This window comes from Fistularia commersonii, chromosome 13 (assembly GCF_037954325.1).
Source record: "Fistularia commersonii isolate RoL2024-O1a breed Wild chromosome 13, RoL_Fcom_v1.0, whole genome shotgun sequence".
NCBI lineage: Eukaryota > Metazoa > Chordata > Actinopteri > Syngnathiformes > Fistulariidae > Fistularia > Fistularia commersonii.
The window spans coordinates 16,598,675-16,625,977 of record NC_141296.1 but is presented as its reverse complement, the minus strand read 5'-3'; the positions used below and the strand labels follow the sequence as shown (position 1 = coordinate 16,625,977).

The following is a 27,303-nucleotide window of genomic DNA, read 5'->3' as shown; positions in this document are numbered from 1 at the left end:
TACTAAACAAACACGAACATGGCAACAAAAGGGATTTAAATTGTGAGAACTTGAACACCTGGAAAGTGTGACAACGGAATAATACCTACGGTTAAAAAAAATACTTTTGCGTAATTAAAGACAAATATACGCATATGCAGTGCTCATACAAAGGATCAGATTATTTCTATTGTTTTTATTGTGTTTCTAGGACTATATTAAAAGTGTAAGCACTTCCTAAACTTAAATTAAAAAGCAAAAACATCTGCATAGGGGTACAATGACTCGGTGTGATAAATAACGTTAGCTCAGCTAAATAAAAAAAAAATACGCATATGCACTGCTTAAGTAAAGGATCAGGATTTTTTCTTGCTTTATTTTTCCAGACCTGTATTAAGAGTAAAAGCACTTATCACATTTGGATGATAATAAGTCAGATTTCTATGGCGCTTTTAAGTCACTCACAGATGCTTTACAATGTAATTGAGAGTGCAAACAGGATTTGCACAGTCATGATTTGCAGTGAGGTCGGGGTTTGCAGATCAGAGATGGAAGGAGGGGAGATGGCGGTGGAGAAGGTCAGTGAGGTCAGAGGGTCAGGTTGTTGAGGAGGAGGAGTTTGTACTGTATACATATCACACAGGGCAACTGAGTTTATTTTATCTTTTGGTAGTTTTTGGTAGTTTTCTTTTACGATCGCCAGGTCCGGAGGTTATGAAGGCGTGAAGGGACGTCCGAAGACGAGCCGTGTCTTGGATGTGGGAGAATGAAGTAGACTAGACTTTACTGCCGAATGACTCGAACGACCTTGAAAATAGAAGTTGAAACGATAACGCCGAATAGACCCGCTTTGTTCCAGAATGAAACGGGGAAGGACGGACCTGGAATCAAGTCGCAGGCCCTTCCGAGGTGCCAAGCACCCGAGGCGTCCGGCGGAGGACTGGGGAAATCTACCTCATCACGTCGTCCTGCAGATCTTCCAGCATCTTTCCCTCATCGACCGAGCGAGGGCTTCGTCCGCGTGCAGGCGTTGGAACGACATCTTCCACACCCCCGACCTGTGGAGGAGGTTCGAGTTTGAGCTAAATCAGCCGGCCACGTCTTACCTGCGCTCCACTCACCCCGACCTGATCCAGCAGATCATCAAGAGGCACGCCCAGCACCTGGAGTACGTCAGCTTCAAGGTAAAAGTCCACCGCCGTTCTTTTCAACTCCTCGCACCTCCTCCGTTTTCACAACACCTTCGTATTCCAGACCATCTGCCGCAGGCTCGGTCAGGACGACGTCGAGGCCGCCTGAGCATTAGCGCGCTCGACGCGTCGGAGCTTCCACGCCTCTGACGCCCACTCGTTTTGCATTCCTGATTTTTGGTTTTATTCTTTTATTATTTGGCGTGTAAATGGTGAATCACTGCTGTTACGTCAGGTGGACAGCTGCACGGAGTCTGCAGAGGCAGCATGTGACATCCTCTCCCAGCTGGTGAACTGCACCATCAAGACCCTGGGGCTGATCTCCACGGCCAGGCCCAGCTTCATGGATGTTTCGCAGGTGCTTTCGGCTTTATTTTATTCCTTTTTCTTCGTTTTCACCGACGCAAACTCTGATTTTAAATGTGGGAGAGAATCGAGCCGCACGAGATAGAATACCAGAATCAACACCAGAGCACGGAAAGATTTTATACTACATCTGCACAGCTTTCATTTTCAAGTTGCAGTGCTTATAAAGTATGAGCTCACCTGTCTTGACTCACATATGAATTTAAGTGACATCCCATTCCTAAATCCATAGGGTTCAATATGATGTGGGTCCACCCTTTGCTGCTAGAACAGCTGCAACCCTTCTAGGAGTGTGTTTATGGCCGTTTTTGCCCAGTCTTCCAGAAGCGCATTTGTGAGGTCACACACTGACGTTGGACGAGAACGCCCGAGAAGTTCATCCACACCAGACTCTGTCATCCATGTCTTTATGGAGCCTAACCCTAACAAGCCCACACCAGAATCCAAACTTCACACTGGCACGATGCAGTCAGTCTCCTGGCAACCGCCAAGCCCAGACTCGTCCATCGGATCGCCAGTTGGAGAAGCACGATCGGTCACTCCAGAGAACGCGTGCTTTACACCACTGCATCCGACACTTTGCACCGCATTTGGTGACGTGTGTCTTGGATGGAGCTGCTCGGCCAAGGAAACACACTCTATGAAGCTCTCCGGGCAATGTTCTTCAGCTCATCTGAAGGCCGCATGCAGTTTAGAGGTCTGTAGGGACCGACTCTGCAGAAAGTCGGCGACCTCTCAGCACGACGCGCCGCAGTATCCTCTGACCCCGCTCCGTCGGTTTACGTGGCCTAACACTTGGTGGCTGAGTTGCTGTAGTTCCCAAAGACTTCCGTGTTCTTATAAAACAGTTGCCTGTGGAATATTCAGGAGTGAAGAAATTTCACAACTGGATTTGTTGCACGGGTGGCATCCCATCACGGTTCCACGCTGGAATTCACCGTCCCATTCTTTCACAAATGTTTGTAGAAACGGTCTGCATGCCCAAGTGTTTGATTTGATACACCTGTGGCCACGGGAGTGATCGGAAGACCCGATTGCCACCATTTGGATGGGCGAGCCAATAATTTTGGTCATACGATGTAGAGCGTTAAAAAAAACCTGAACACAATGACCGGCGACCTCTTCTTGGACTTTGGCTTCATGACTTGAAGCTCTTCGATATTGCCGTCCACCGCCAAATGTGATTTTTACACCATTAACTGAATTAAATGCAAAAAAAAAGGTCTAATAAATTGCCACGGCTTTGCGCTCGTGCGTTTCTGCCTCGTGACTCCCATGAGACGAACGTGTCTTGATTGAAACACCAGGAGCAGCGTCTTGGTCCCATGTAGGTCTTTGTGTTTTGAGATTCCGGTTATTGTTAAGGCTGTTGTGCGTTAACCGGAGTTGTAGGAAATGACCTAAACCAAGTAATAAAATATGCGATAACGCATTTAAAAGAGGGGCTACCGTGTACATCGTCCTCATAGATTAAAGTTAAACTCGACCTTTATCAGTCGTTGAATTAACGTAAACGTCAAAGGTCGTTTGTTCTTCTCAAATATAAAAAAAGACAATCTGACTAAAAAGCTTCTCCGTCTGTTTTTGTTCCTTCAGGCCCACTTCGTGTCTGCGCTGACGTTCGTTTTCGTCAACTCCAAGTCCCTTTCTTCCATCGAGATCGACGATACGCCGGTGGACGACCCGTCTCTGAAGGTGCTCGTCGCCAACAACAGCGAGACTCTGAAGCTGCTGAAGATGAGCAGCTGTCCTCATGTCTCCCCTGCAGGTCTCTACGTCTCTCTCGCCTTTTTACGGTTCGGTTTAGACAAGTGTGGACAAGCGTCGGACGGGCGAGATGGCGGTCATGGGGAGGCGCCTCGGGAAGTTTAACCGACGATCGGGCTACGACGCCCTCGATTGGACGGACGCTGGATGCGAATCTTTGTATCTGCGAGCCTCACTCCGGCCTCTCTCCGCCTTCAGGTATCCTGCGTGTGGCGGATCAGTGCCACGGACTCAGAGAGCTGGCTTTGAATTACCATCTGCTGAGCGACGAGCTTCTGCTCGCCCTCTCCTCTGAAAAACACGTCCACCTGGAGCACCTGCGCGTCGACGTCGCGAGCGAGAACCGGGGCCAGACGCGCTTCCGCGCCATCAAGAGGAGCAGCTGGGAGGCTCTGGTGCGACACTCGCCCGAGGTGAACGTCGTCATGTACTTCTTCCTCTACGAAGAAGAGTTCGAACCCTTCTTTGGCGAGGAGACCCCCGTCACCCACCTGTATTTCGGCCGAGCCGCGAGCAAAGAGATGCTCGGTCGCATCGGGCTCAACTGCCCTCGGCTGGTGGAGCTGGTGGTCTGCGCCAACGGCGCGGAGCCCCTGGACCGAGAGCTCATCCGCATCGCCGAGCGTTGCAAGAGCTTGACGGCGATCGGGCTCGGCGAATGCGAGGTGACCTGCAGCGGCTTCGTGGAGTTTGTGAAGACGTGCGGGGGCAGGCTGACTCAGCTGTCGATCATGGAGGAGGTGTTGATCCCAGATAGCAGCTACGACACGGAGCAGATCCACGGCGAGGTGTCGAAGCTCTTGGGTCGCGTGTGGTTCCCCGACACGATGCCCACCTGGTAGGCAGACCGCGCGCCAGAGCGCAGGGTCGGCGAGTCCGTGCCGTTGGCGGGTCGTGATGCAAATCGGACCTTTGAACCGGTGTGTATTTTCATTTTTTGACAAATACCGGGTGATCGAGTCAGTGTTTTGGGCCCGCGGGTCGAACACGGCTTGGGTTCGAACCTCCGTCGGGCGCCGATTTGACTTTTTAGCAAGGCGCTCTCATTCCACGTCGTGATTCTGAACGTTCGTATTTCACACCCCGACTTTTAAAACGATTCAACTGCGACTGCGAAGGAAACGAAGGAAAATAAGTCACGAGCTTGGGCCTCGGAGGTGCGACGGCCAGATCCGGCCGGCGATCGTCGTTGTCGTCGTTGTTATTGTTTGGCGCGTTCTGTTCTCGTCACCACACGAGTCTGGCGAATTCCGAGAAGACGAGTCAAATCCGAATCTGCTGATTCTGCATCGCAACGGAAAAATAAAAAAATGCTTCCGGACATAACAGAGCGATAAAAAGACGTGTTCTAAACGGGAGACTTTGGAATGGACGCGTCGCAGCAGAAGAAGCAGGCCCACGTGGAGACGCCCACACCGTCTGAGCGCCCAGAGACCCACAGGCGGGAAGCAAACGGCGGCTTTGCGGTCGACGGCGTGCGCGAAAAAAATGTCAAATGATTGCCAAACCTTCACCGCGCCATATCCGTGGCGCTGTCACGGACACCCGGGCTATTTTCTGCTCCATCAAATAGATCGTTTAAGAGTCGCGCCGTTGCACGAAACACAAAGCGTCACGCTCTCTGTTTACGACGTCTGCAAGATGTAACCGACGCCGATTGTACGTATAGTTAAAGATGAGACGCTGAATTTGACGCTGAGCTGAGAATAGCGGCATTTGTGCCGAATATAGCTTATATATATATATATGTCGTCCTTTTCCTTGACTTAAATGCAACTTTGGTTAAAATAAAGATACCTTTGCGTTGCAATGAGTCCACGCGATCGGAAGCCACTCTTTGCGTTGGGGGTTTCGTAACGAGGCGTGAAGTCATTTCTCTTGCGATTCCTTTTTTGGACCGGGGACGCAAAAAGCAGGCTTACTCAACTCTGAAGGCTGTTTATTTTTTTTTTCTCACTCTTTATTCTCCCGGCTGTGGTTGTGTTCAGCTCCTTCCTTAAATCGTGCATTTTCTTCGGTACAATAAATGAAATTCCAAGCTTTTTTCCAAGACGTGTTTTGTTTTTCTGACTTTGTCCCGTTTGACCTTACTGCAGCTCGATAGCCTGAACACTAGAGGACAGCAATGATCTGACTGCAGGCAGCAAAGCGTTACATAAGCAGCGGTGCCGATTTAAAGCGAAGCGTGCCGCTGATAACTCGGGCCTTTTCCAAGAGGATTCGTATGGCGAGTTCCCATAAAAAAGGCATCAGATACTGTAAATGAGAAGATTCTTATGCTGATTCCTTTGCTGTTCTTGTATAAACTAAACCCGGGGCGAGACACTCGAGCAAACGCGCACACACACACACACACACACACACACGCGCGCGCACACACATGCTTGTTCACATGCACATATAATAGGGAGACAAAATTGTTCTGGGGCTTTTGCATCAAATGTAAACACAGACCCTGTCGCAGGACCAGCTTATACAATATCATTTTGGCAAAAGCAAAATGCAAAAAATATACATATTACGGCGAGCGTTCGAGCGCAAAACCATCCGAACATTTTTGTTCGTCTTCTGGAGGAGTGGGCATCGTGACGAACGGGCTTAGCGGCGTGCGACGTAATACCCATCAGGAAAGTAACGAGCTTACGTGTTCACTCTTTCAGCTTGTTGTGAAGAAAGGAAAGGCTCAAAAGCTCCCTGTCAAACAGATCATTACCAAATCAAGGTAAACAGTTGGTTTTTTTTTTCCTTTTTAACGTGCGACGGCGGAGGGCGTCTCCCGCATCTCTCTCTCGTCAACGAGCCTCCTCTCCGCCGGAGATCCACGGATCAATTCCCTACCATTTCAGGAGAGGTCGGGAACCGGGGATCAACGTCCTCCGGGCCGGGCGGGCCGTAGAAGCGGGAACGCTTCACCTGCCCGCCGCCCCGGAGGCTCCTCCACTCCCTGATCCACCGGTCTCGAGCGGAGGGGTCCAGCTTGTCCAGATGCCTGGCGTGCACGAGCGGGGAGGGGGCGATAGAGTTCCTCAGCGCATGAAACGCGTACCTGGGGGAAGAGAGTGCGGTGGTGAGAAAGTAGGCCAGTGAAAAATATGTGGCCCTTTGATGTAAATCAGGGCATTCCCTCTAAATATCAGCAGTTTCACAGGCGGCAGACACCGGGAGCAAGAACAAGAGATTGAACCGTCATTCCTGACCTTTGCAATTAACGTAATTTAATTCCAAACGGCCTTCGTCGTCTCCGTGCCGAAACCCCTCCGAGTTAATGATCCGCGCCGTTTGAATGCAAACGATAGAATGACGCGCCATGAATAACGGAAGAGCGAATCCAAATAGTTTGCGTTCTCTTGCAAAATTCGTTCGTTCATTCATCGGCTTATCCTGTATTCGGCGCGGGGAGGGGGCGGAGCCTATCCCGGCTGTCACGGGGCGCAACCGTTCGCTCTTTCTGGACAATTTCGGGTTTCAAATGAACGTCCTGCACGTTTTGGGACTGCGGGAGGAAACCCGGGGGAGTTTCGTGGACACTCCCGTCTGGATCGAACGATGGAACGACCGTCAGCCCTCTTGCAGCGCCGACCACGGCGGCGGACGAGTACGAGCGGGGCGTCCGTGCGGACAATAAACTAGACCGGACTAAAAACAGCCACGGACCGAAACCGCCGAGGAGCACCGCGGAACTTACCTGTGGTCGTCAAACTAAATTACTGGCAGCAATAAAATCAATATCATGTTTGGAGTGAATGAATGTAAGCCTTCTTTGGGGATGAATAAACTTCTATTCTATCCCAGTTTCCCTCCGTGCAGCCCCCCCCCCCCCCCCCCCCCCCCCAAAATGTCAGCCCGTCAAAATGCAAAACAAATCGTTTTTTTTTTTTTTTTCTAAAATGTACATACATAAACATTTTCTATAAAGTGTGCAAGCGTGAATTTAACAGTTCTTGATACATCATATCAAACCAAATCCCGGGGCCTCTGGAAGCATCACTGCACTGGAGATTTTCTGATGTCAATAGGAGGCGAGGTTTAAAAATATAACATTTAATGGAGTTGAGGGGATGTCATTTGTTTTTGGGATGATCTACAAACCGTGGTTGGACGTGTCTTTCAAATGGTTTTAGGAGAAGTCATAACCACATTTAAAAGACCGTTTCTTCATATGATCCAGCTTTGGACTTACTGACCTCGGTAACAGAGCGACCACGGTGGTGAGCGCGCAGATCAGGTAGAACATCGGGTCGGCCATTTGGCTCTGGAGGATCCAGTAAGGGTTGCTCGGCGGGTTGCAGGTGACGCAGATGGAACTGTAGATCAGGCTCACCGCGAAGAACAACGCGAAGCTGCCAATCACGACTATCCAGTGAACCGGCGTCTGTCGATCGTGACGAGATATTTGCATTGATCTCACTGCGTCGTATTTCACCGCTGAACGTCGGTGGTTAGAAACCGCAAACCCTCACCCATTCTTTGATCTCGATGGACAGATGCAGTAGAATGGTAAACAGCGAGACGGTGTTCAGAGGGGTGCCGAAGGTAAAAACATCAACGTCTGAATCCTGGTAAACCTGGGGAAGATGCCACCGCCAAGGATTTGAGTCGCACGAAAAGGCCGGAGGACGACTTTGCGCCGAAGATTCTCTTACCAAATACGGGACGAAGAAGCAGACGAGGCTCTGGTAGAAGGCGTCCAGCATGGAAACCCAGAATTTCACAAAGTTGTATTCCTAAACAGACACATACATATGCTGGTTGAAAACACGCGTCATGCCCTTCCTCTGTCGTCTATTTTGATCTCTGCCCGTTGGCATCCTGCTTATTTCTCTTCATTTATTCTATTTTTGTCATCGCTATTGTCACTCTGTTTATGTTAAGGTTTGGTCGTCCATTTTTACCCCTCGCTATCTTTTTTTTTCCCCCTCCATTCCGTCATCCATCTTGAAGTCGATGTTGTTGTTATTGTCTCTGCTGTCTTATTTATTCGTGGATGTCTTTTGCTATTTTCCAATCGTCAATTTATATTTGCACTCATATTTATTGACACCATGACTGTAAAGGATTTTCCCGATGGGGATGGATAACGTTTATTTTATCTCTTAAATAAGCTGAAAAGCGGAGGAAGGATGTCGTGCGAGGAGCCACTGACCCCTGACCCCTGTCCGGTCTTGTACAGATCGGGGACGCCCAGCAGCACCTCCGCGGAGACGTCCTTGTCCATGATGCCGAACATGATGGGCGGCGCCGAGGTGAAGAGGAGGTTGAAGAAAATCATCAGCCAATAGTCGATCATGGCGGTCGCGGAGAAGCCGCAGAAGAACTGGTACCAGAACAGCAGGTTGACGTAGGCCTGGAGAGAAAGGAGGCGGGGTGAGGGCCGATGCGAGGCGTGGGGATTCAGCCGGCGGCGGCGCCGAGCGATGGCGACTCACCAGGTTCTTGTAGAAGAAGTAAACGATCATGTTGGCGAGGCGAGTGTGACACCAGTGTCCGTGAACGAAGAGGAGTTTCTGGAGATGCTTGAAGCGGGACACCGCAAAGTCGCTGGCCATCGCCGCCTGCGACCGCAGAGTCAGCCGTGAAGACTTTTGGCGAAGGACGGCGTGATATCTCGAAGCAAAGTCTCACCTGCATCCCCTCCTGGCCCGATATCCCGACGCCGACGTCTGCAGCGCGGATCATGTTCACGTCATTGGCGCCGTCACCTTAAAATGACCTTGACATTAATGATCGGATACGAGTCTTTGCCGTCGTCATTTCATAGTTACTCATTCGTTCATCCGTTCGTTATCTCCACCCCCTTTACTGCGTCCAGACCAGCGCAGCAGAAGCCGCAGCAGAAGCCGTCTCTCCGATGACGTTGTAGAAGCATACAACCATTCCTACATCTTGGCAATTTAGGGTCTCCAATAAACCTCCTGCGTGTTTTTGGACTGAGGGAGAAAACATGCAGACTCCACTCTTACAATTTCAATCAGCTGATCTCTGTATGCATCTGCTTTGAGATGAAATCAAAACAATAAGATTTAGTATATGTCTGAAAACACAAACAACTGAGCCCTGAGTGGATTTAGGCAACATTTTTGGTTAAAACGTGATTATTTGAAGAAGGGGACGATATGTACACTGCTCCAAAAAATAAAGGGAACACTTAAAAAACACATCCTGGATCTAAATGAATGAAATATTCTTATGAAATACTTTGCTCTTTACACAGTTGACTCCGCCGACAACAAAATCACACCAAAATGATCCATGGAAATCAATCGTATCAACCCATGGAGGTCTGGATTAGGAATCACACTCAAAATTAAAGTGTAAAAACAAACTCCAGGCTGATCCAACTTTGACGTAATGTCCTGAAAACAAGTCCAAATGAATCTGTGTTGCTTCCTGAGCGGACACTGTGATTTCACAGGAGTGGGATTGACTTGGAGTTTCATTGTGTCGTTCAAGCGTTCCCTTTATTTTTTTCAGCAGTATATATTCATATCCATATAGAAAATATATAAATATAGAATTTATATGTAAACACGCACGTGTGTTTATGGTACATCGGCATGCGGTGAACGTCGTCCTCGGAGCTTGTTTCTCCGAGTCTCTTACCGACAGCGAGAGTCATGACCTTGAGTTTCTCCCGGACAATTTTCACGACCGCGCTCTTCTGCAAAGGCGTGACTCGGCAGCAGAGCACCGAGCGGCAGCGCCGAGCCAGCTCCACGAAGCGGTCCTGCAGGTCCGACGACAGGGTCATGGCCAGCGTGCCGCCATCGATCACCAGCGAGATGTCCGGCGTGGTGTCCACGTTACGGGGGTCGTTTTCGTACCGTCTCACCTCCTCCAACGCGCAGTCCAGGATGGAAGTGCACGTGAGCTGATTTTTAAAAAATAAATGGAAAAACACAAACACGTCTGAAATTTGAGATAAAAAAAAAAAAAACAACAAAAAAAACAAAATACTCGCGTTGATGACGAATGACGATGCCGATGACGAGTTCCATTGGAGAATTTACACAATCGAATACGACATGGCATCGTAAACATGTACTTGTAAATACACATTTATGTACATTACATATATTTTTACATACCTTTAATTTTATTGTTATCTATTTATTTTGATCTACAGTTTTTAATTCATCATTATCAATGATACATTTTCTGGACTAGACTACTGCTATTACAACTAACTTAATATGATAATTATCAATATTATCAATTTATATTTGTCTTTATTTTCCTATAGAGTTCTATTTTGATTCTTCTCCACTTTACTCTGTCAGATGGATTCGCTTTGAACAAAAAGCAATTTCCCATCGGTGCACGTTGGAAAATAATGAGTCGACTGCACTGTGCTTTTAGGGGAACCATTCATTCATTCATTCATTCATTCATTCGTTCATTATCAATACCACATGTAGATAGGTTTCCTGTGTATCGTGCATTTGCAAGTGTATTTGCAGTCCCTATGTCCTCTATTGTAAGTCGCTTTGGATAAAAGCGTCTGCCAAATGCAATGTAATGTAATGTAGTGTAATGTCTCATTCCTTTCGTTGGCTGAGTTCAGGTCATATGGAGATTTTCAACCATTCACTCTTTCATTCACACATCGTATAAAGACATCGACAAACACAGATTTCTTATCAGCACGTCTGGGCAACTTGGTCTCTCCGATGAACCCGTAGAGTTCACTCCGATGGAGTGCGGAAGGAAAGCGGAAATCATGGACTCCAACCGGGGATCGCTAACTGCTGCAGCGCCGGGCGTGCGAGCGAAACATTGTTCGGTAAAAGTCGTGCTCAAAGGAAGCAATTACAAAGCTCTCGTCCCTTCAGAGCCGTTGCCGTCGTCTGTAAATAACTCCAGCGTCATCGCCGACAGGAAAACCAGCATGACAGAAATAAAATTTGAAAAATAGGTCAAGCATTATTTGGTTTTCGCCCATCCATCGCTTGCAAAATTGTATCCTGCGTGGTGGCGATTGTGTTAGCGTGGTAAAATTAGCTCCCGACCAATATATCTCCACTCGTGGTGATGGGAGGAAGGATATTTCCCACGAGGGTGGAATATTAGACTGTTAATTAGATAGGAAAGCCTTAGTTATTGTATTGCGGGTAGCTCACTCCATCCATCATCAGTGACTAGTCCGGTGTGAGTTTCGGAAAAACTTCCCCGCGTCTGTTAGCGAAGCCACGAGCCGGCCGGTAATCCGGTTCCGCCCGAGCCGAGGGACGAACAGATGCGCTCCGATTTCGAGGAGGGGCTCGTTCTTGCACCGCCAGGTTTTCCACGACGCCTTTGACTCCAAACGAACGTCGAACGCGACGGCAACAAGTGCAGATTTTTTTATAAACAGTCGTTGGAAATCCGCCTCCTACTTCGGACGTGATGATGTCCACCGTCGAGGGCTTGAGCCGCACATTCATGAAAAATCCATAACGCGTCTCTTTGATTGAACCAATGAGAGATGTTTCGCCGGGTGATAAATAGATTCCCGCGCGTCCGACCGCAAGGTGAATAGGGATACCGCTATTTGATCTTGGTCTTCAAATCCCATTATATCTAGTATTGATTTTCCCAAGTCCCCTAATAATGACTTCATGATTATCTCAACCTTTTCCCGTTAACAAAGGTGTGATTTATCACGTGTTCCGACATATTTCCGTCTTCTTTGGGCCACATCGGGTTTGGAAAACATAACCTATTGACTGAATAAGTGCTATTTTTTTTTTGCTAATTTCCAGCGCACTACTTTTCTCTCCCGTGAAACACATAAAAAGAGATATATTGTCTTGGATTGAGCCTTTTTTTTTTTTTTTAAATCTGGCCACATCTTGTAACTCCATCCGGTGGAAACAACGATAACACGCAGAGCGTATTTTAATGCACTAAACTCACAGCTCTGTTCACAGACCGTTTAGACAAAGTTTTCGAAAAGATCCTCCCATTTCTCGTTACATTTTATAATATAATCTTTAAACGGTCTCCGCCGATAGCGAGCTTTCATTCGCGCGCACACACACACACACACACACACACACACACACAAACTGATGGCAGTGGAGCGGTGACAAGAGAAGCTCAGTGTCGTCACCCAAGGACACTTCAAAACGCAGACATGAACAGAAAAAATGTTAAATAATGATATATAATTATATTGTACCGTATGTTATACTTGCACTAAACTGGACAGAAATTTCTGCGACCCTCTCCATTCAAATGACATATATTTATACATTTCAGGTTTTTATGCTGTAAAATCTGTCATCTGTTACCAGTAGATTGTACCTGCTTGCACTTTATACTTTATAGTTTAATGTTTATGGCGCACTTTACCGTGAATGTGCACGTTATTATGAAGATTTTATTGATTTCTTGTCACGTGGGAACGTGAGAAACGTCTTTCCGATTCCTACGTATATCTGGCACATGTGAAGCTGACTTGGACTTTTTCCCTTTCGATTTCGATAATTAGTAAACAAACAGAAAATAAGCGATTTATGTCGCTGAGACGATTGTTTGAGAAAAACGAAAAAAAAAAAAAAAAATCAAACCCGGCAGCTGTGAACGAAAGCCTATTTGGTCGGGTGATTTTTCCCTCGTATTAACACGATAATTATTCCATCAATCACTCGATCCAAATTTAATCGCGAGTATCAGATGCAATTCAACACTTATTATCCTTTTTAAGAAACTCAACCCTCGCCGGAGAAGTCAGCGGCCCCCTCACCTTGTTTTTGCAGCTCATGTTAATCACGAGGTCCTCCTCTTCCAGGAGCCTGCAGGCATAGCCAATGTTGACAGCTGTCTCTGGCTTGTCACCAGTCAGCACCCACACCTTGATCCCTGCCTCCCGCAGTGCCAATATGGTGTCTGGAACGCTCTCCTGCAGACGGTCTTCGATGCCTGTTGCCCCTGCAGGAGCGCACACACACACACACACACACACACACACGCGCGCGCGCGGTCACACGGCTGCTGGACAGAGTTGATCGCCCTTCTGCGTTTCAACGCATCTCCGGATGTTTACCCAGCAGACGGAGGTCGGTCTCCATCTGCAAGGCCGTTTCCGTGAGGAGCTCCTCCCTCCCGACCATGGCTGCCGACGCCACCCACCTGGCCGCCGACCAGCTCTCGTAGGCCTTGTCGCTCACGACCTGCGGAGGCGCATAGGTCGGCGACAACGGGAAAAAAATAAACTCGCTCCACGCGTCGATATTTTTCATACGGACCTTCTTCGTGAAGCAAAGCGTTCGCAGGCCCTCTTTGGCGTAGCGGTCCAGGTGACGCTGAGTGTCCGCCGCCGTCTTTAGATCGCGTCGATTCTCTGGAAATGTCGATTCGGCGTTAAAAAGCTCCGACGCGCCGTCAGATAGGTGAGACGGAAGCCCCGCACCGTACCTGAGACCTTCGAGTCCAGCAGCTCCATGATACAGGAGTCGGCGCCTTTGGTGTAAAGCACGCGCTCTCTGCTGATCGGGTGTCGGACCAGAACGGACATCCGTTTCCGCACGGAGTCGAAGGGCAGGGTTTCCAGCACCTCGAACTCCAGGCTCTGCCCGGACGGCAGCCTCACCGTCACGCTGTCGGGGGTTCGGCCCAGCAGGGCGAAGCCGTACGCCTTCGCCGCGTGGACCAGAGCCGCTTCGTCCGGGCTCTCCGCCTGGTAGCGCGGTTCGCCCGGGTTCGCGGTTCGCTCTTCGCCGGAACCAGATTTCACCCGGGCCAGATTCACGTCGCCGTTTTTCTCCGCCTCCGCCGGAGAGTCGAAGCGGTCCGCCTCGACGACCGAGTCGTCCGATAAGACACGGCTCCTCCGCTGCCCGGAGGTGAAGAGGTGGCGCAGAGAGCCGGCCCTGCTCACCAAGCCGGACAAATTGTCTCCGGGGTTATTTGTCCAAAACGACGGGTCATCGCGAGCCTGGGGAACAAGTCGAAGAAACAAACGCACAGACGCGCGTTTCGCAAATTTAAAAACCGCGCGACTCAAGAGGAAAGCGTCCGCGAGCAAAAACGAATGTGGAACCCCAGTCGCCCCGAGAGCGCGCCGGTGGTTTGCCAGCGCAGGTTCGGGACGTGGACGAAACTTCCAGCGGGTATTTTCTAGAAAAGGCCCAAATGTGAATTCGCGTACTAACGGGGGCGGCGTCGGTGCCGAACGCGTTCTCCGTGCGTCTCTACTCAACGCACTCGATATCTCCGCTTCCCTCCCGGCGACAGCGAACGGAGCGCTCACCCTCTGGCTCTTGGCTGTTGCCATGGAAACCATCACCGTGTTGCAAATGGCGAGAGCCAGAAAAAAGTCCGGGCACGGATCCGTCCTCCGGCCGGCCCGGCCTCTCTCCGCCCCGCCGAGACGCCGAACCAGCGCCTTGTCGGGGATCACCTCCGTTTCCTGGTCAGAGAATTTAAGACACACAAACGCAAAAAGCTGCTCGTGATCAAGCGTCTTATTTCTCCCTCGTCATTTATTCATCCGTGGAACCGGGCGAAACGCGAGGAAAGGTGTCGGGATGTAAGCGAGGCGGGCCGACGTTCTCATTTACTATTCTCTGTTAGACGCTCAGTGTGAGTTAAGTGCTTTTTCTGTCTCGGCCTGTTTTCTCTTGGCCTCTGCTCTTCGCTCCGTGGACGGAAATAGACACGCAGCTTCCGTACTGTATATCCTGACTAATCTATAGTGCACGTTTACAGTTCTCGTGACATCACGGGTCCGTGCCAAATGGTGCCCAGCATGACCATATGCCCCGTCGCAGACACAGGGGCGACTCTGAACTCGAGTGGATGCGCTCATCGCCGGCGCCTCGTGGCTCGGCCATCTGCGGCAGGGTGCGGGACCAGGAGGCTCTTCGACGCATGACCGAGTGACATTTGGTTAAAGGAATGACACTTTGAAATGTGGATTGAAATGTCAGCGAGGCTCTTCCATTGTCATTGCAGTCTTTATTGGTTTTTTTCCCGTTTAGATAGCAAAGACATAAAAAATGGTCCTTCTCTTTGGTACTACCAATGTGCAATATTCAGAACTGTGCAATATTTTATTTCAAAACAGCTACACTGCAATTTTTCCTTTTATCATACGATTGTGCACTCCTTACCTCACTTGTTACTAAGACACGTTATAGTTTCACTGAGACACTTTATAGTTTATTTTATTTCTAATTCTGCCTTTTCTTTTTAATATTTATCACTGTCATATTTTCTGTAACTCTGGCACAACGATTTCCTTCGGGATTAATAAAGTTGTTCTCATCTTATCTTATCTTATCTTATCTTATCTTATCTTATCTTATCTTATCTTATCTTATCTTATCTTATCTTATCTTATCTTATCTTATCTTATCTTATCTTATCTTAACGCCACTACTACATCCTGACCACTTTTTTGTGCAAATTTCTACCATTCTCAGATTAATCTCCGTTCATTTCTTTTTTTTTGGTTTTGAGTTTACGACAGGAGTTGCAAAGTGCAAGGTTTATTTCTTTTTAACAGAGCAATTGCATGTCCATGAAAAGAATAACCAATGAGAAAACATGATCTGCCTGAAACGCACTATTATTATCAGTAACAGTGAAAGTAGTAGTCGTAGAAGAAGTAATAGTTTTATTAATTATACATTTTAACTTTTTATAATATGATGTTAACTAGTAGTACTACTATTAACACTACTACGACTACTACTACTCATAACAATAACAATATTATCATCATCATTAGTGCTGATCTGACTATTATTAGAAATCCTATATATTACTTATATGCAATGCTTTGATATAGTGATATTTATGATGCATTTTCTAGACTGGACTGCTACTATGATGACTAACTAAAAATCAGTCTTATCATTATTATCATTCATTGTTGTTATTCACAATATTCCTATGTTATTCCTATTATTAGGAAATGCATCATTTTATCAATGATGACTTTTCTAGACGGGACCACTACTATTACGACTAACTAAATATCATTATTATCATTATTATTTCTATTCATTGTTGTTATTCCTATTATCAGGAAATGCCCTATTCATTCTATTTTGCATTATTATTATTTTAAACAAAAATGTTCCTGATCACTCGTCGGCTGGGAGTTTTCTTGCTGCCGCGAGCCCGGTTAAGGACAACAAATCAAATACTATCCCTGAATGACTTTACTGAATGATCAACATGTTCTTTTAATTTTATTTAGGTTTCTTGTTCATCCTAAAGGCAATCTTTGTGTTTTAAAACGATTCAGCTGAAGCCTTCCACTTCTTTTTTCGACACACATTACAAAATTAAGTCATACGTTTGCGGGAAAAAGTTGATAAACACACGGCGTCTATTCAACCGTGTCCTCCCAGCGGCTCCGGGGCCGTTGGAAAAAAAAAGCTGTCCTCTTATTTCAGTCGCCATCTTACCAGTGGACTGCCGAAGGCGACGCTGTTCGATGCATTTCCCGCGGGCTCGCTCTCGCATCGGTTACCGGGATGACGATACGCGTCCTCTGGGCCGCTGAGCTCGGCCTCCAGGGTCCATCCCGTCGGCGGGGCTCGTGGAGGCCGGCTAAAGACGACCTCTTCATCCGACACTTGCTCGTCGACGACCGCCAGGTGGATGGCTAAAAAAAAAATCCCCAAAAGCCGCGTGGATACGGATATATTTACGTGTCGGGTCGATTAAAGAAACATTCAAGCGCATCCTGATATATTGCGATAAATAGATGTTTGATGTACAGGTGTAAGACGATTGAGAAACGCCACTTCGTTGGGAATAATCCAAAATAAGTCATTCTGAAGGCGGGGGAAAAAAAACTGGGAGTGTAAAATAGAAAACACGGCTTTGTAATGGAATAGTAAGGATAATATACAATAATAGGACTCCACCAATTGCAAAGTCACTGTAACACGCGCCCTGTCAGACTGGTATTTGAGAAAATGGAGCCGTACACCCACATGGAAGGCGAGAGCTCCATTTGCACATCAGCATTATATAACGTGCATTTTGAGTCGCTGCGCGACACGACCGGAGATTCGCCGGGAAGAAATCGACTTCGTTCTACCGTCATGCTAGAAAAACGTCGGCGAAGACGAGGCTAAAAATATAGAGGCGGAAACCACAATTCGACTCCGACTATTCACCTATTCTCGCTGTAATATTGTAAGTTCAGTTTGGAGTTTAAGCCTGACCGTAAGCTCAGCACCTCTCGACTGGAAATGTGACCAAATAATTTGCATATTTCTACACACTTGACATCCACTTTAATCGTAAATAAAATTTACGTGCGCCCGAACGAATCGTAACAATCGCCGATTATCATCGCACCTTAATCGGAGAGATAATTACGTGTTTCGGTGTTATTATCCGATGAAAAACGTACCGTTCTCTTTGTGGGGGTACTCCACACCCATGATGGAGCAGCGGCGAAACACCATCTTGTTCTCTGTGAGGGTGCCGGTCTTGTCCGAGAAGACGTACTCGATCTGGCCCAGGTCTTCTGTGATGTTGAGGGATTTGCACTGGATCCGGCTGTCGGTCTGCTCGTCGTACAGATCGATGTCATTCGTGATGAAGAAGAGCTGGCAAACCTTGACCAGCTCGATGGAAACGTAGAGGGAAATTGGTATCAGGACCTGTGAGAGACACGGCGGGTGGGGAGAAGAAACACATTTTTTGAGGAGTCATTTGAAGACGACGAGTGAGAAGAGGCGGCGTGGCGACGCGGCGGTTAGAGCTTCCACCTCACAAGAAGGTCCCTTGTTGGACTCCGACCGGGGACACACTTTTACAAGCTCTCCCCATGCGTGGGTTCTCCGCTTTCCTCCCACAGTCCAACAAGTAGGTTAGCTGCCTAGATGTCTGTATGAGACAGCTGATGTATGTCTCTATTTGACATGTGCATGAGAGTGAATGGTTGAATGTCTCCACATTACATGAGAATGAGGGAGCAAATGAGAAATACCACGGTGTGTGAATGACGGTGCGAACCTTGTATGTTCATGATGTGTCAATGAGGGAGCAAATGTTGTATGTCCACGATGCGCGAATGAGGGCGTGAATGTTGTATGTCCATGACTTGACAATGAGGGAGCAAATGTTATATATCCATTATGTGTGAATTAGGAACCATATATTATATGTCTATGACATGATAATGAGGGAGCAAATGTTATATTTCCATGGAGTGTGAATGAAGGAGCGAACCTTGTATGTTCATGAAATGACAACGAGGGACCAATTGTTGTATGTTCATGATATGACAATGAGGGAACAAATGTTATGTGTCCACGGTGTGTGAATGAAGGAGCGAACGTTGTATGTCCACGATAGAACAATGAGGGAGCAAATGCTGTATGTCCACGACGCGTGAATTAGGAACCAAATTTTGTATGTCCATTACACGACTATGAAGGAGCAAATGTTACATTTCCACGGTGTGTGAATGAAGGAGCGAACGTTGTATGTCCATGATGCGTGAATGAGGGAGCAAATGTGGTATGTCCACGACAGAACAATGAGGGAGCAAATGTTGTATGTCCACGATGCGCGAATGAGGGCGTGAATGTTGTATGTCCATGACTTGACAATGAGGGAGCAAATGTTATATATCCATTATGTGTGAATTAGGAACCATATATTATATGTCTATGACATGATAATGAGGGAGCAAATGTTATGTTTCCATGGAGTGTGAATGAAGGAGCGAACCTTGTATGTTCATGAAATGACAATGAGGGAGCAAATGTTGTATGTCCATGATATGACAATGAGGGAACAAATGTTATGTGTCCACGACGCGTGAATTAGGAACCAAATTTTGTATGTCCATTACACGACGATGAAGGAGCAAATGTTACATTTCCACGGCGTGTGAATGAAGGAGCGAACGTTGTATGTCCATGATGCGTGAATGAGGGAGCAAATGTGGTATGTCCACGATAGAACAATGAGGGAGCAAATGTTGTATGTCCACGATGCGCGAATGAGGGCGTGAATGTTGTATGTCCATGACTTGACAATGAGGGAGTAAATGTTATATATCCATTATGTGTGAATTAGGAACCATATATTATATGTCTATGACATGATAATGAGGGAGCAAATGTTATGTTTCCATGGAGTGTGAATGAAGGAGCGAACCTTGTATGTTCATGAAATGACAATGAGGGAGCAAATGTTGTATGTCCATGATATGACAATGAGGGAACAAATGTTATGTGTCCACGACGCGTGAATTAGGAACCAAATTTTGTATGTCCATTACGCGACGATGAAGGAGCAAATGTTACATTTCCACGGCGTGTGAATGAAGGAGCGAACGTTGTATGTCCATGATGCGTGAATGAGGGAGCAAATGTGGTATGTCCACGATAGAACAATGAGGGAGCAAATGTTGTATGTCCGTGATGTGTGAATGAGGGGGGCGAACGTTATATTTCCATATTTTGTGTGAATGACAGTGTTTGTCTCTTATGACTGTGAATGAGAGAGAGAACGTCTCTATCTGTGGCCCTGTGATCAACTTGTGACTGGGATGTAGACAATGAATGAATGAATGTATATGAAGAGCAATGTGGGGAGGAGGGAGTGGACAGCTGTTTGGGAAAGGGGCTAAATCTGGTTCTGATAGAACGCAAGTCACGGAAAACTGTGCAGGTTAACATGTCTCATGGAGCGAAAATACGGGATGTAAATACTCTCTCCTACCTGCAACAAGATGATCATGGTGAAGAACATGTAGAAGCCAGATAGAGCAGGGCTCTGTAAGTGACCGGTGCTGTCGGGGACCAGGTACGGGGGCACGCCGGGCTGCGCCTGGAGCCAGAAGGAGTGACCTGTATGTTGGAAGACAGGGGGATTAATCACAGCGACGGGCACAAGGAGGGCGGCTATTTTTGGCACCACACCTTCCCTACACCACCTCTTCGTTCTCCGGCTCCGGGCTGGAGGCCAAAGCGGGCAAGTGGAAATGAAATGTTCCCTTACACGCATAAAAGCTTTAATCATGAAGCGATTTGCGTGGCGATTTCACGGCTAAGTTGCGTAATTCGTCACTGACCCAGCGCTCCGACGAGACACATGGTGAAGAGCAGGATAATGCAGTAGATAACGTCCGTGTTCAGTTTCCGCTCCAGTCTGCTGCGCTTGTACCTCGGACCGCCATTGTTGAGCATGGACTTGGTTTCGTGACCTTGAGTGGAAGGAGACTGACTCGGTTATTTGGAAGGACGTTAATCGTGACCGTCTTCACATCCCATCTCCCAGTCACCTCCGGTCGACTGACGGCTCAACAGCAAGCAAGTACAATCATGTGGTAACTGCAGTGGATCCTCACCCAAGTGCTGCTTTTCTAAACTTCACATGGAAATATTACATATATATTTTCTTCTTCACCTTTCGACTTTCCCCTTCAGGGGTCGCCACAGCAAATCGACCCTCTCCGTCGAACCCCATCCTCTGTATCCTCCACTCTCACACCAACTACCTTCATATCCTCTCTCACTACGTCCATACATCTTCTCTTTGGCCTTCCTCTAGACCTACTGTCTGGCAGCTCCAACTCCAGCATCCCTCTACCAATATATGCACCATCCCTCCTCCGCACATGGCCGAACCATCTCCGTCTGGCTTCTCTGACCATCTCTCCAAAACATCAAACGTGTGCTGTTCCTCTGATAGACTCATTCCTGATCCTCTCCATCCTGGTCACTCCTAAAGAGAACCTTGGCATCTTCATCTCTGCAATCTCTAGCTCTGCCTCCTGCCTTTTGTTCATTGGAACTGTTTCTAGTCCATACAGCATGGCTGTCTCCTCCACCTAGTCTTTCATTCTGGCTGATAGTCTTCTATCACATAGTACCACGGGCACTTTTCTCCACCCATTCCAACCAGCTTGAACCGGTCTCTACACCTCTTTTTCACACTCTCTACTGCTCTGGACCGTTGACCCCAAGTGCCTGGGTTCCTCTCATTCACACACATATACTCTGTCTTGCTGCGACCAGCTTTCATTCCTCTCCTTTCCAGAGCATACCCCCACCTCTCTAGATTTTCCTCAACCTGTTCCCTGCTCTCACTACAGATCACAGTGTCATCTGCAAACATCATGGTCCATGGAGGGCTCAGAGTTGATCCCTCATGGCGTCCCACCTCCACCTTGAACTTCTCTGCTACCCCTACAGCCCATCGCAGCACTGTCTCACAGCTGGCATACATGTCCTGCACCAGTCTAACATACTTCTCTACCACTCCAGATGTCCTCACACAATGCCAGAGCTCCTTTGTTGGCACCCTGTCATATGCTCTTTCTAGGTCTACAAACACACAATGCAGCTACCTCTGGCCAAAGCAAATACTGCATCTGTTGTACTCTTCCCAGGCATGAAGCCATACTGCTTTTCACAAATCCTGACTTCTGTTCCCAGTCTAGTTTCCACCGCTCTTTCTCATTACTTCGTTGTATGGCTTATCAACTTTATCGCTCCATTGTGGCCACAATTCTGCACATCCTCCTTATTCTTAAAAATGGCCACCATCACACTTCATCTCCATTCTTCAGGCATCTTCTGACTTTCTAAGATCCTGTTAATTAAACGAGTGAGAAAATCTACCGCTGTCTCTCCTTGGCAATTCCACACCTCCACAGGTATATCATCAGGACCCACAGCCTTTCCACTCTTCATCTTCTTCGATGCCTTCCTCACTTTACTTTTATTATTCTGTGCTACTTTGTGGTCTACAATAGTCACCTCTTCCACCGTTGCTTGTCTTTCATTTTCCACATTCATCAGCTCTTCAAGGTACTCTTTCCATCTTCCCATCACTCTTCCAGTATCTGTCAATACATTTCCCTCTCTATCCTTAATCACCCAGGCCTGTTGTACATCCTTTCCATCTCTATCTCTCTGTTTCGCCAACCTGTATAGATCAATCTCTCCCTGTCCAACCGAGCATACAAGTCATCGTACGCCCTTTGTTTTGCCTTTGCTATCTCTATCTTCATCTTACGTTGTATCTCCCTTTACTTCTGTCTGTTCTCATCAGTCCCCTCAGTGTCCCATTTCTTCTTTGCTAATCACTTTCTCTGTACAGTATACACTCCTGCCCTTCCTAGTTCCACCACCAAGTCTCCTTATCTACTTTCCTTCCAGATGACACGTCAAGTACTCTCTTACCTGTCTCCCTTATAGCACTAGCTGTAGTTGTCCAATCATCTGGAAAGTCTCCCTGACCACCCTGGGCCTTTCTCAACTCCTCCCTGAAAACCATGCAACACTCCTCCCTTTTCAGTTTCCCCCACATTGTCCTCTGCTCTGCCTTTGTCCTCTTCATCTTCCTTGTCACCAGAGTCATCCTACAAACCACCATCCTATGCTGTCTGGCTACACTCTCACACACAACTACTTTGCAGTCGCTGATCTCTTTCAGGTTACCTCGTCTATACAAGATGTAGTCTACCTGCGTGCTCCTACCTCCGCTCTTATAAGTTACCCTATGTTCCTGTTTTTTTTCTGGAAGAAGGTGTTCACTAAAGCCATTTCCATCCTTTTTGCAAAATCTACCACCATCTGTCCCTCTGCATTCCTATCCTGGATACCAAATCTGCCCATCCCTTCTTCATCCCCTCTATTGCCTTCACCAACATGTCCACTGAAGTCTGCACCAATGACCACTCTCTCATTTCTGGGAATATTCTGCGTCACATCATCCAGCTCATTCCAGAACTTCTCCTTCTCCTCAAACTCACATCCCACCTGCGGGGCATAGCCGCTAACACCATTGAGCATCACACCTTCAATGTCCACTTTAAGACTCATAAGTCTATCTGACATTCTTTTCACCTCCAGAGCATTCCTAACAAACTCCTCCTTCAAGATAACTCCTACTCCATTTCTCTTCTTGTCAGTACCATAATAGTACAACTTAAAGCTGCTCCTAATCTTCTAGCCTTACTACCTTTCCACCTGGTCTCCTGGACACACAGTATATCCACCAACTCTCTACCTTTTCCTGTAATAGTCCCGATATTCAAAGTCCCTCCTCTCAGTCCCAGGCTCTTTCCTTTCCTTCTCTCTCTGCTTCCGAACACGCGCTCCTCCTCTTCTTCTTGTTCTTGTTCTTCGACCCACAGTAGCCCGATTTCCACTAGTACCCTGGAGGTCATCAGTACCAATGGCGGTCGTTGTTAACCCGGTCCGCGACCGATCCGGTATGATACGGTTATGGTTGACTCGCATGTTTGGTTTTGGCAAAAATGTTACGACAGATGCCCTTCCTGACGCAACCCTCCGCATTTATCCGGGCTCGGGGCCGGCACAGGGAGACACTGTGGCTACATTGAAATATTACATATATATGATATATTATAATCTTATAGCTTCACAGGATACACATCCAAGCTCGTGCGATTTTAGCGTTCTGTCATATAATTTATTAGAAATAAGATTTTTGAAATGAAGAATAACTGTTATCAATCATAAGCATTCTAACCTCAGATTATATATGATATGTACATATCCATTTGCAAAATTTGAAAAAATGAACACACTATTAACATATATGTATATAATGCATATGATATACGTAGCATTTCCGCCTCAAATGTGAGAAGGTCTCCGATTCGATTCCGCGCCCGCAGCCTCCCAACTCCTCCGAGGTACGACTACGGGCTTTACCTCGACAACCGTGCAAAAAGTTTTCAATCTGAATTTTGAAATCCGCGAAGCCGCGGAGAGCGGCGATAATACCTGCATACACCACGAAGCCGACGGCGTGGTCGGTGTTTCTGACGGTGCATCCTCGCAGGAGCAGGCTCTCGATTCCGGCGCCCACCTTGCTTTTATCGGGTTTCTCTCTGTGTGAGAAGAAAGCGTGAAGGTTTACGGTTGGATTTTATTAACGCCGCGTATTCCCCTTCACCTTGCGGGGGCGCGATTTCCCCGCGCACGTTTAATACTCACACGAAACACTTGAAGTGATTGAGATTGTTGTTGGGCCTCTCGCACACCACCACGCCGCCGAACGCCTCGGGATCAAACCGGGGATGCTGGGAAACGAGAAGCCGTTTGACGAATAAACACATCTTTGACGTGTTATAACAGGTTGCCATGGTTACGGAAAATCCCAGGACGCCAGTGGTGGGAGACTTTTTTTTTTTTTTTTTTTTTTTAAATTCATCTTTCTTTTAATCCTTTCATTTTCTGCCTCTTTTTGGAAAAAGCCATTTTTCAGCTCCGGTCGTTATCTAACAATAATGGCTCTGCTCACCCAAAGCTAACCGGGCGATGTTTTGTGCGCAGATCCCAGGTTGCATAACTAATAAGAACCAGTACAATGTGTTTCCTTGAGTTTATAGGTGATCGACACGCCGGCGCATTTCAATCACCTGCAGATTTGGACATACAATGATAACGTGCACACACGGAGGTGGCGGGAAAGCAGAGCGCGAAGCCGACGCTTCTCACCGAGACGCAGACGCCGGACACCACCTTCCTCTGCTTCAGGTTGGTCTCTCCGTCCAGATTGGCCGTCTCCACGTGACAAACGCCGCCGGGGTCGGACGCGTGCAGGAGCAGGAGATCCGCGCAGATCACCTCATTGCGAACCACCTTCACGAAATCTCCCACCCGCACGTCCTTCCAGCGCTTCTCCGCAAACCGTTTGCGGCTCCTGAAATCACATATCGCGACGATGCGATTTTGGTTTATTGAGCTTTTCCGTTTCGCAGAAGCAACATGGTGAGTTTGTGGGGTTCGTCTGTCATTTAAAGTGTGCGGAAGGCTGACGAACCAAGCGGTGACAGACCATGCAGGTATGCTGCCCGGCATGTATGACTCGACGGTGTTGTTTCCGTGCCACGCCCCCGACCAAAACCCAAGGGTTTTGCTGTATTTTTAGCACGTGGGTGTTTTCCTGACAGCGAGGCTGTTTTGTTTTTTTTTCCTTCCCGATTCTCATTGGGTCAACGTGTTTTCAAGACATGCAGGCAGGTTTATGAACTTGTTTTCGACGGGGTTCTGCGTGAACGTTGTTTTTTTTTTTCGTTTTGATTGGACGTCGTCTTTACGATCGAATGCTATGTGAAGAACGACGCTAAATAAACAGTTAGTCTCTTCAGGACAGCTACCGTCATTGTTCCTCTCCCTTTACCGCATTCCTGGAGTCGAAGCTGCTCATGATACATATCATTTTATCAACAATCCCATAACCCTTATCTCACAGACGCGTGAGGAAGAAAAAAGAAATGGAATAAACCGACATTAAGCTGTGCGCGATGACAGCTGCCGGTCAGCGGGGCAGGCGCTTCCAATAGACAAGCAGATCTGAAAGTTACTTTATTTATCATTTTTCTCTCTACAGTCGTCCCGTAGCTTTAATTTGGCCCGCCTCCAGAGCGACTCCCCGGCCTATCTCTGCGCCGGGAGATAATCATCCGGAGATAAAGCCGCGCTCAAGATAACCCGTTCGGCTTCCACGGGTAAGAGTCGAGACGCATCGGGTCGGAGCGTTCGAGAAGAGGCGTCGGCCCGTCGGGGCCGAAAGACGATCGACGCCGTTTGCGAGGAGGGACGGCTGCGACCACCGAGCGGGGATGATGAAGATAAGATGACCGGCGCGATAAGACGGGTGTCGGGTTTTTAAAAACCCCCTCCCTCCTCCTCCTCCTCCTCCTCCTCCTCCTCCCGACACTCCGCCGGTGGACGTCCGAGGACTTCAGAAGAGACCCGGCCGATCGATTACGCCGACTTGAAAAAAAAACGCTCTGATCTTTACAAGCCCCCCCTTCCGCCCCGCGAAAAAATGAAGCCGCGTGATCTCCGGCCTGGCTATTCACCGGAGACGCAGCTCGTCTGCCGAGCGGCCCCGGGGAGCGCCGTGTTCTCCAAAGCGTCTGCCGTCTCCGAAGTCTGGCTCTTCTAGGCCGCCCGGACCTGTAAACTCATGCGCGCACGCTCCTCCTCCCTTCGGCGCCGCGCAAACGGTCCGTTTTTGTGCCGAGACTTGAAAAATCGATCGCCGGCAACGGCGAGATGTCGCGCGGAGGCGCCTGTTGGTGAAACGTCCGTGAGACGGTTACCTGCTGTAGATGAGACAGGGAGTGTTGTTGAGTTTCCTGTCCGACTGGTACCTCCTGAAGTCCTCCCAGGCGTCTTTGAGAGCGGTGAGAGTCAAGATGACACAGATGGGGATCAGCGCTATCTCCGGCTGGAAGGCGTTCACCACCGGCACAAAGTTCAAAATAACCAGGCCCAAGAAGTAGAGGTTGGCCAGGCGGTGGAACTGCTCAAAGAGGTTCACGGGAACGAAGAAGAGCGGGGTGTACTTGGTGGTCTTGATGGCGTTCCCGGGGAAGTGGCGGTTGGGTTGCCTCCGCTTCTCCAAGCCTTCGTACGGCAAGTTGGACACCAAACTGCGGAGGTCCTTCTCCCGCAACCGCTGGCCTTCCAGAGCGTCCCGGAGCAGAGCGAAAGGCGTCCGTGCCATGGCGTCCCGCTGCGGCATCCCTCCTCTCAGCGCTCGCCTTCTCCGCTCGCCTCATTCGCGTGGAAAGCCCGGTGCGAGCTCTGAGCGAGCGGCAGCGCACCTCGCTCTGAGTCCGCCTCCTGCGGCGACAGGTGTGTTTGCATTCCTGAGGCCTTCCCGGCTTCGCGGAGAGGAACCGAGACGGCCGATTAGACGAGAATGTTTGGTTGGAAGCGTACTATTTACTCAGTCAATCGTTTCCAAACACGCGGAACCGCTCGCGCGTCCTCGGCTCGCCGGAGCCGGACGTCGAGAAAAGGAGCTTTTCCAAAATGAAATAGGGGGAAGACGAAGCGAACCGAAACCAGTTGACGATCTAATACTCGCAGAGCGGGAAACTCGATGCGGCGGGTCACGTGTAGATTCGAACCGACGACACAAAGCTAACGGGCAGGCAGAACACCCATGTTTTAGGGGTTAAAAACAAAAACTACAAGCGATCACGTATTGACGACCGCAGGCGAATTGGGAGAAACACGACGCGCGTCTCTGCTATTTTTTT

General features: G+C 48.2%; 2 protein-coding genes across 5 annotated transcripts in view; one reads left to right on the top strand and one right to left on the bottom strand.

Moving 5' to 3' along the window:
* Nucleotides 1–5,352, top strand: part of fbxl3l (F-box and leucine-rich repeat protein 3, like) — a 7,943-nt gene extending 2,591 nt beyond the window's left edge. For 3 of the 4 annotated variants that reach the window (XM_086158413.1, XM_086158411.1, XM_086158412.1), the window contains 4 exons: nt 839–1,163; nt 1,405–1,527; nt 3,132–3,303; nt 3,501–5,352. In XM_086158413.1, the coding sequence (XP_086014539.1) occupies nt 840–1,163; nt 1,405–1,527; nt 3,132–3,303; nt 3,501–4,144 (1,263 nt within the window). In that variant the 5' untranslated portion in view covers nt 839 and the 3' untranslated portion in view covers nt 4,145–5,352. Of the gene's footprint in view, nt 1–822; nt 1,164–1,404; nt 1,528–3,131; nt 3,304–3,500 lie in introns of all 4 variants that reach the window. The other variant, XM_086158414.1, reaches the window with a different exon arrangement.
* Nucleotides 5,225–27,303, bottom strand: atp10b (ATPase phospholipid transporting 10B). The gene is made up of 21 exons (XM_086158407.1): nt 26,356–27,303; nt 24,743–24,947; nt 24,239–24,324; nt 24,026–24,132; nt 20,338–20,469; nt 19,986–20,113; nt 17,659–17,911; nt 16,700–16,899; nt 14,533–14,691; nt 13,698–14,217; nt 13,529–13,623; nt 13,327–13,453; nt 13,027–13,211; nt 9,903–10,170; nt 8,925–9,001; nt 8,729–8,854; nt 8,446–8,646; nt 7,946–8,026; nt 7,763–7,867; nt 7,487–7,674; nt 5,225–6,348 (listed from the first exon to the last, which is right to left on the bottom strand). The coding sequence occupies exons 1-21, from the start codon at nt 26,778–26,780 to the stop codon at nt 6,129–6,131; spliced, it is 3,888 nt and encodes a 1,295-aa protein (XP_086014533.1). The 5' UTR covers nt 26,781–27,303; the 3' UTR covers nt 5,225–6,128.

Excerpts from the sequence above, each read along its gene's own strand:
- atp10b (XM_086158407.1), bottom strand. The coding sequence starts at position 26,780 with ATGCCGCAGCGGGACGCCATGGCACGGACGCCTTTCGCTCTGCTCCGG. Across the intron at positions 8,647-8,728 it reads ACTTCTTCTACAAGAACCTG|GCCTACGTCAACCTGCTGTT; the intron begins GTGAGTCGCCAT and ends CTTTCTCTCCAG. Across the intron at positions 7,868-7,945 it reads GCTTCTTCGTCCCGTATTTG|GTTTACCAGGATTCAGACGT; the intron begins GTAAGAGAATCT and ends CATCTTCCCCAG.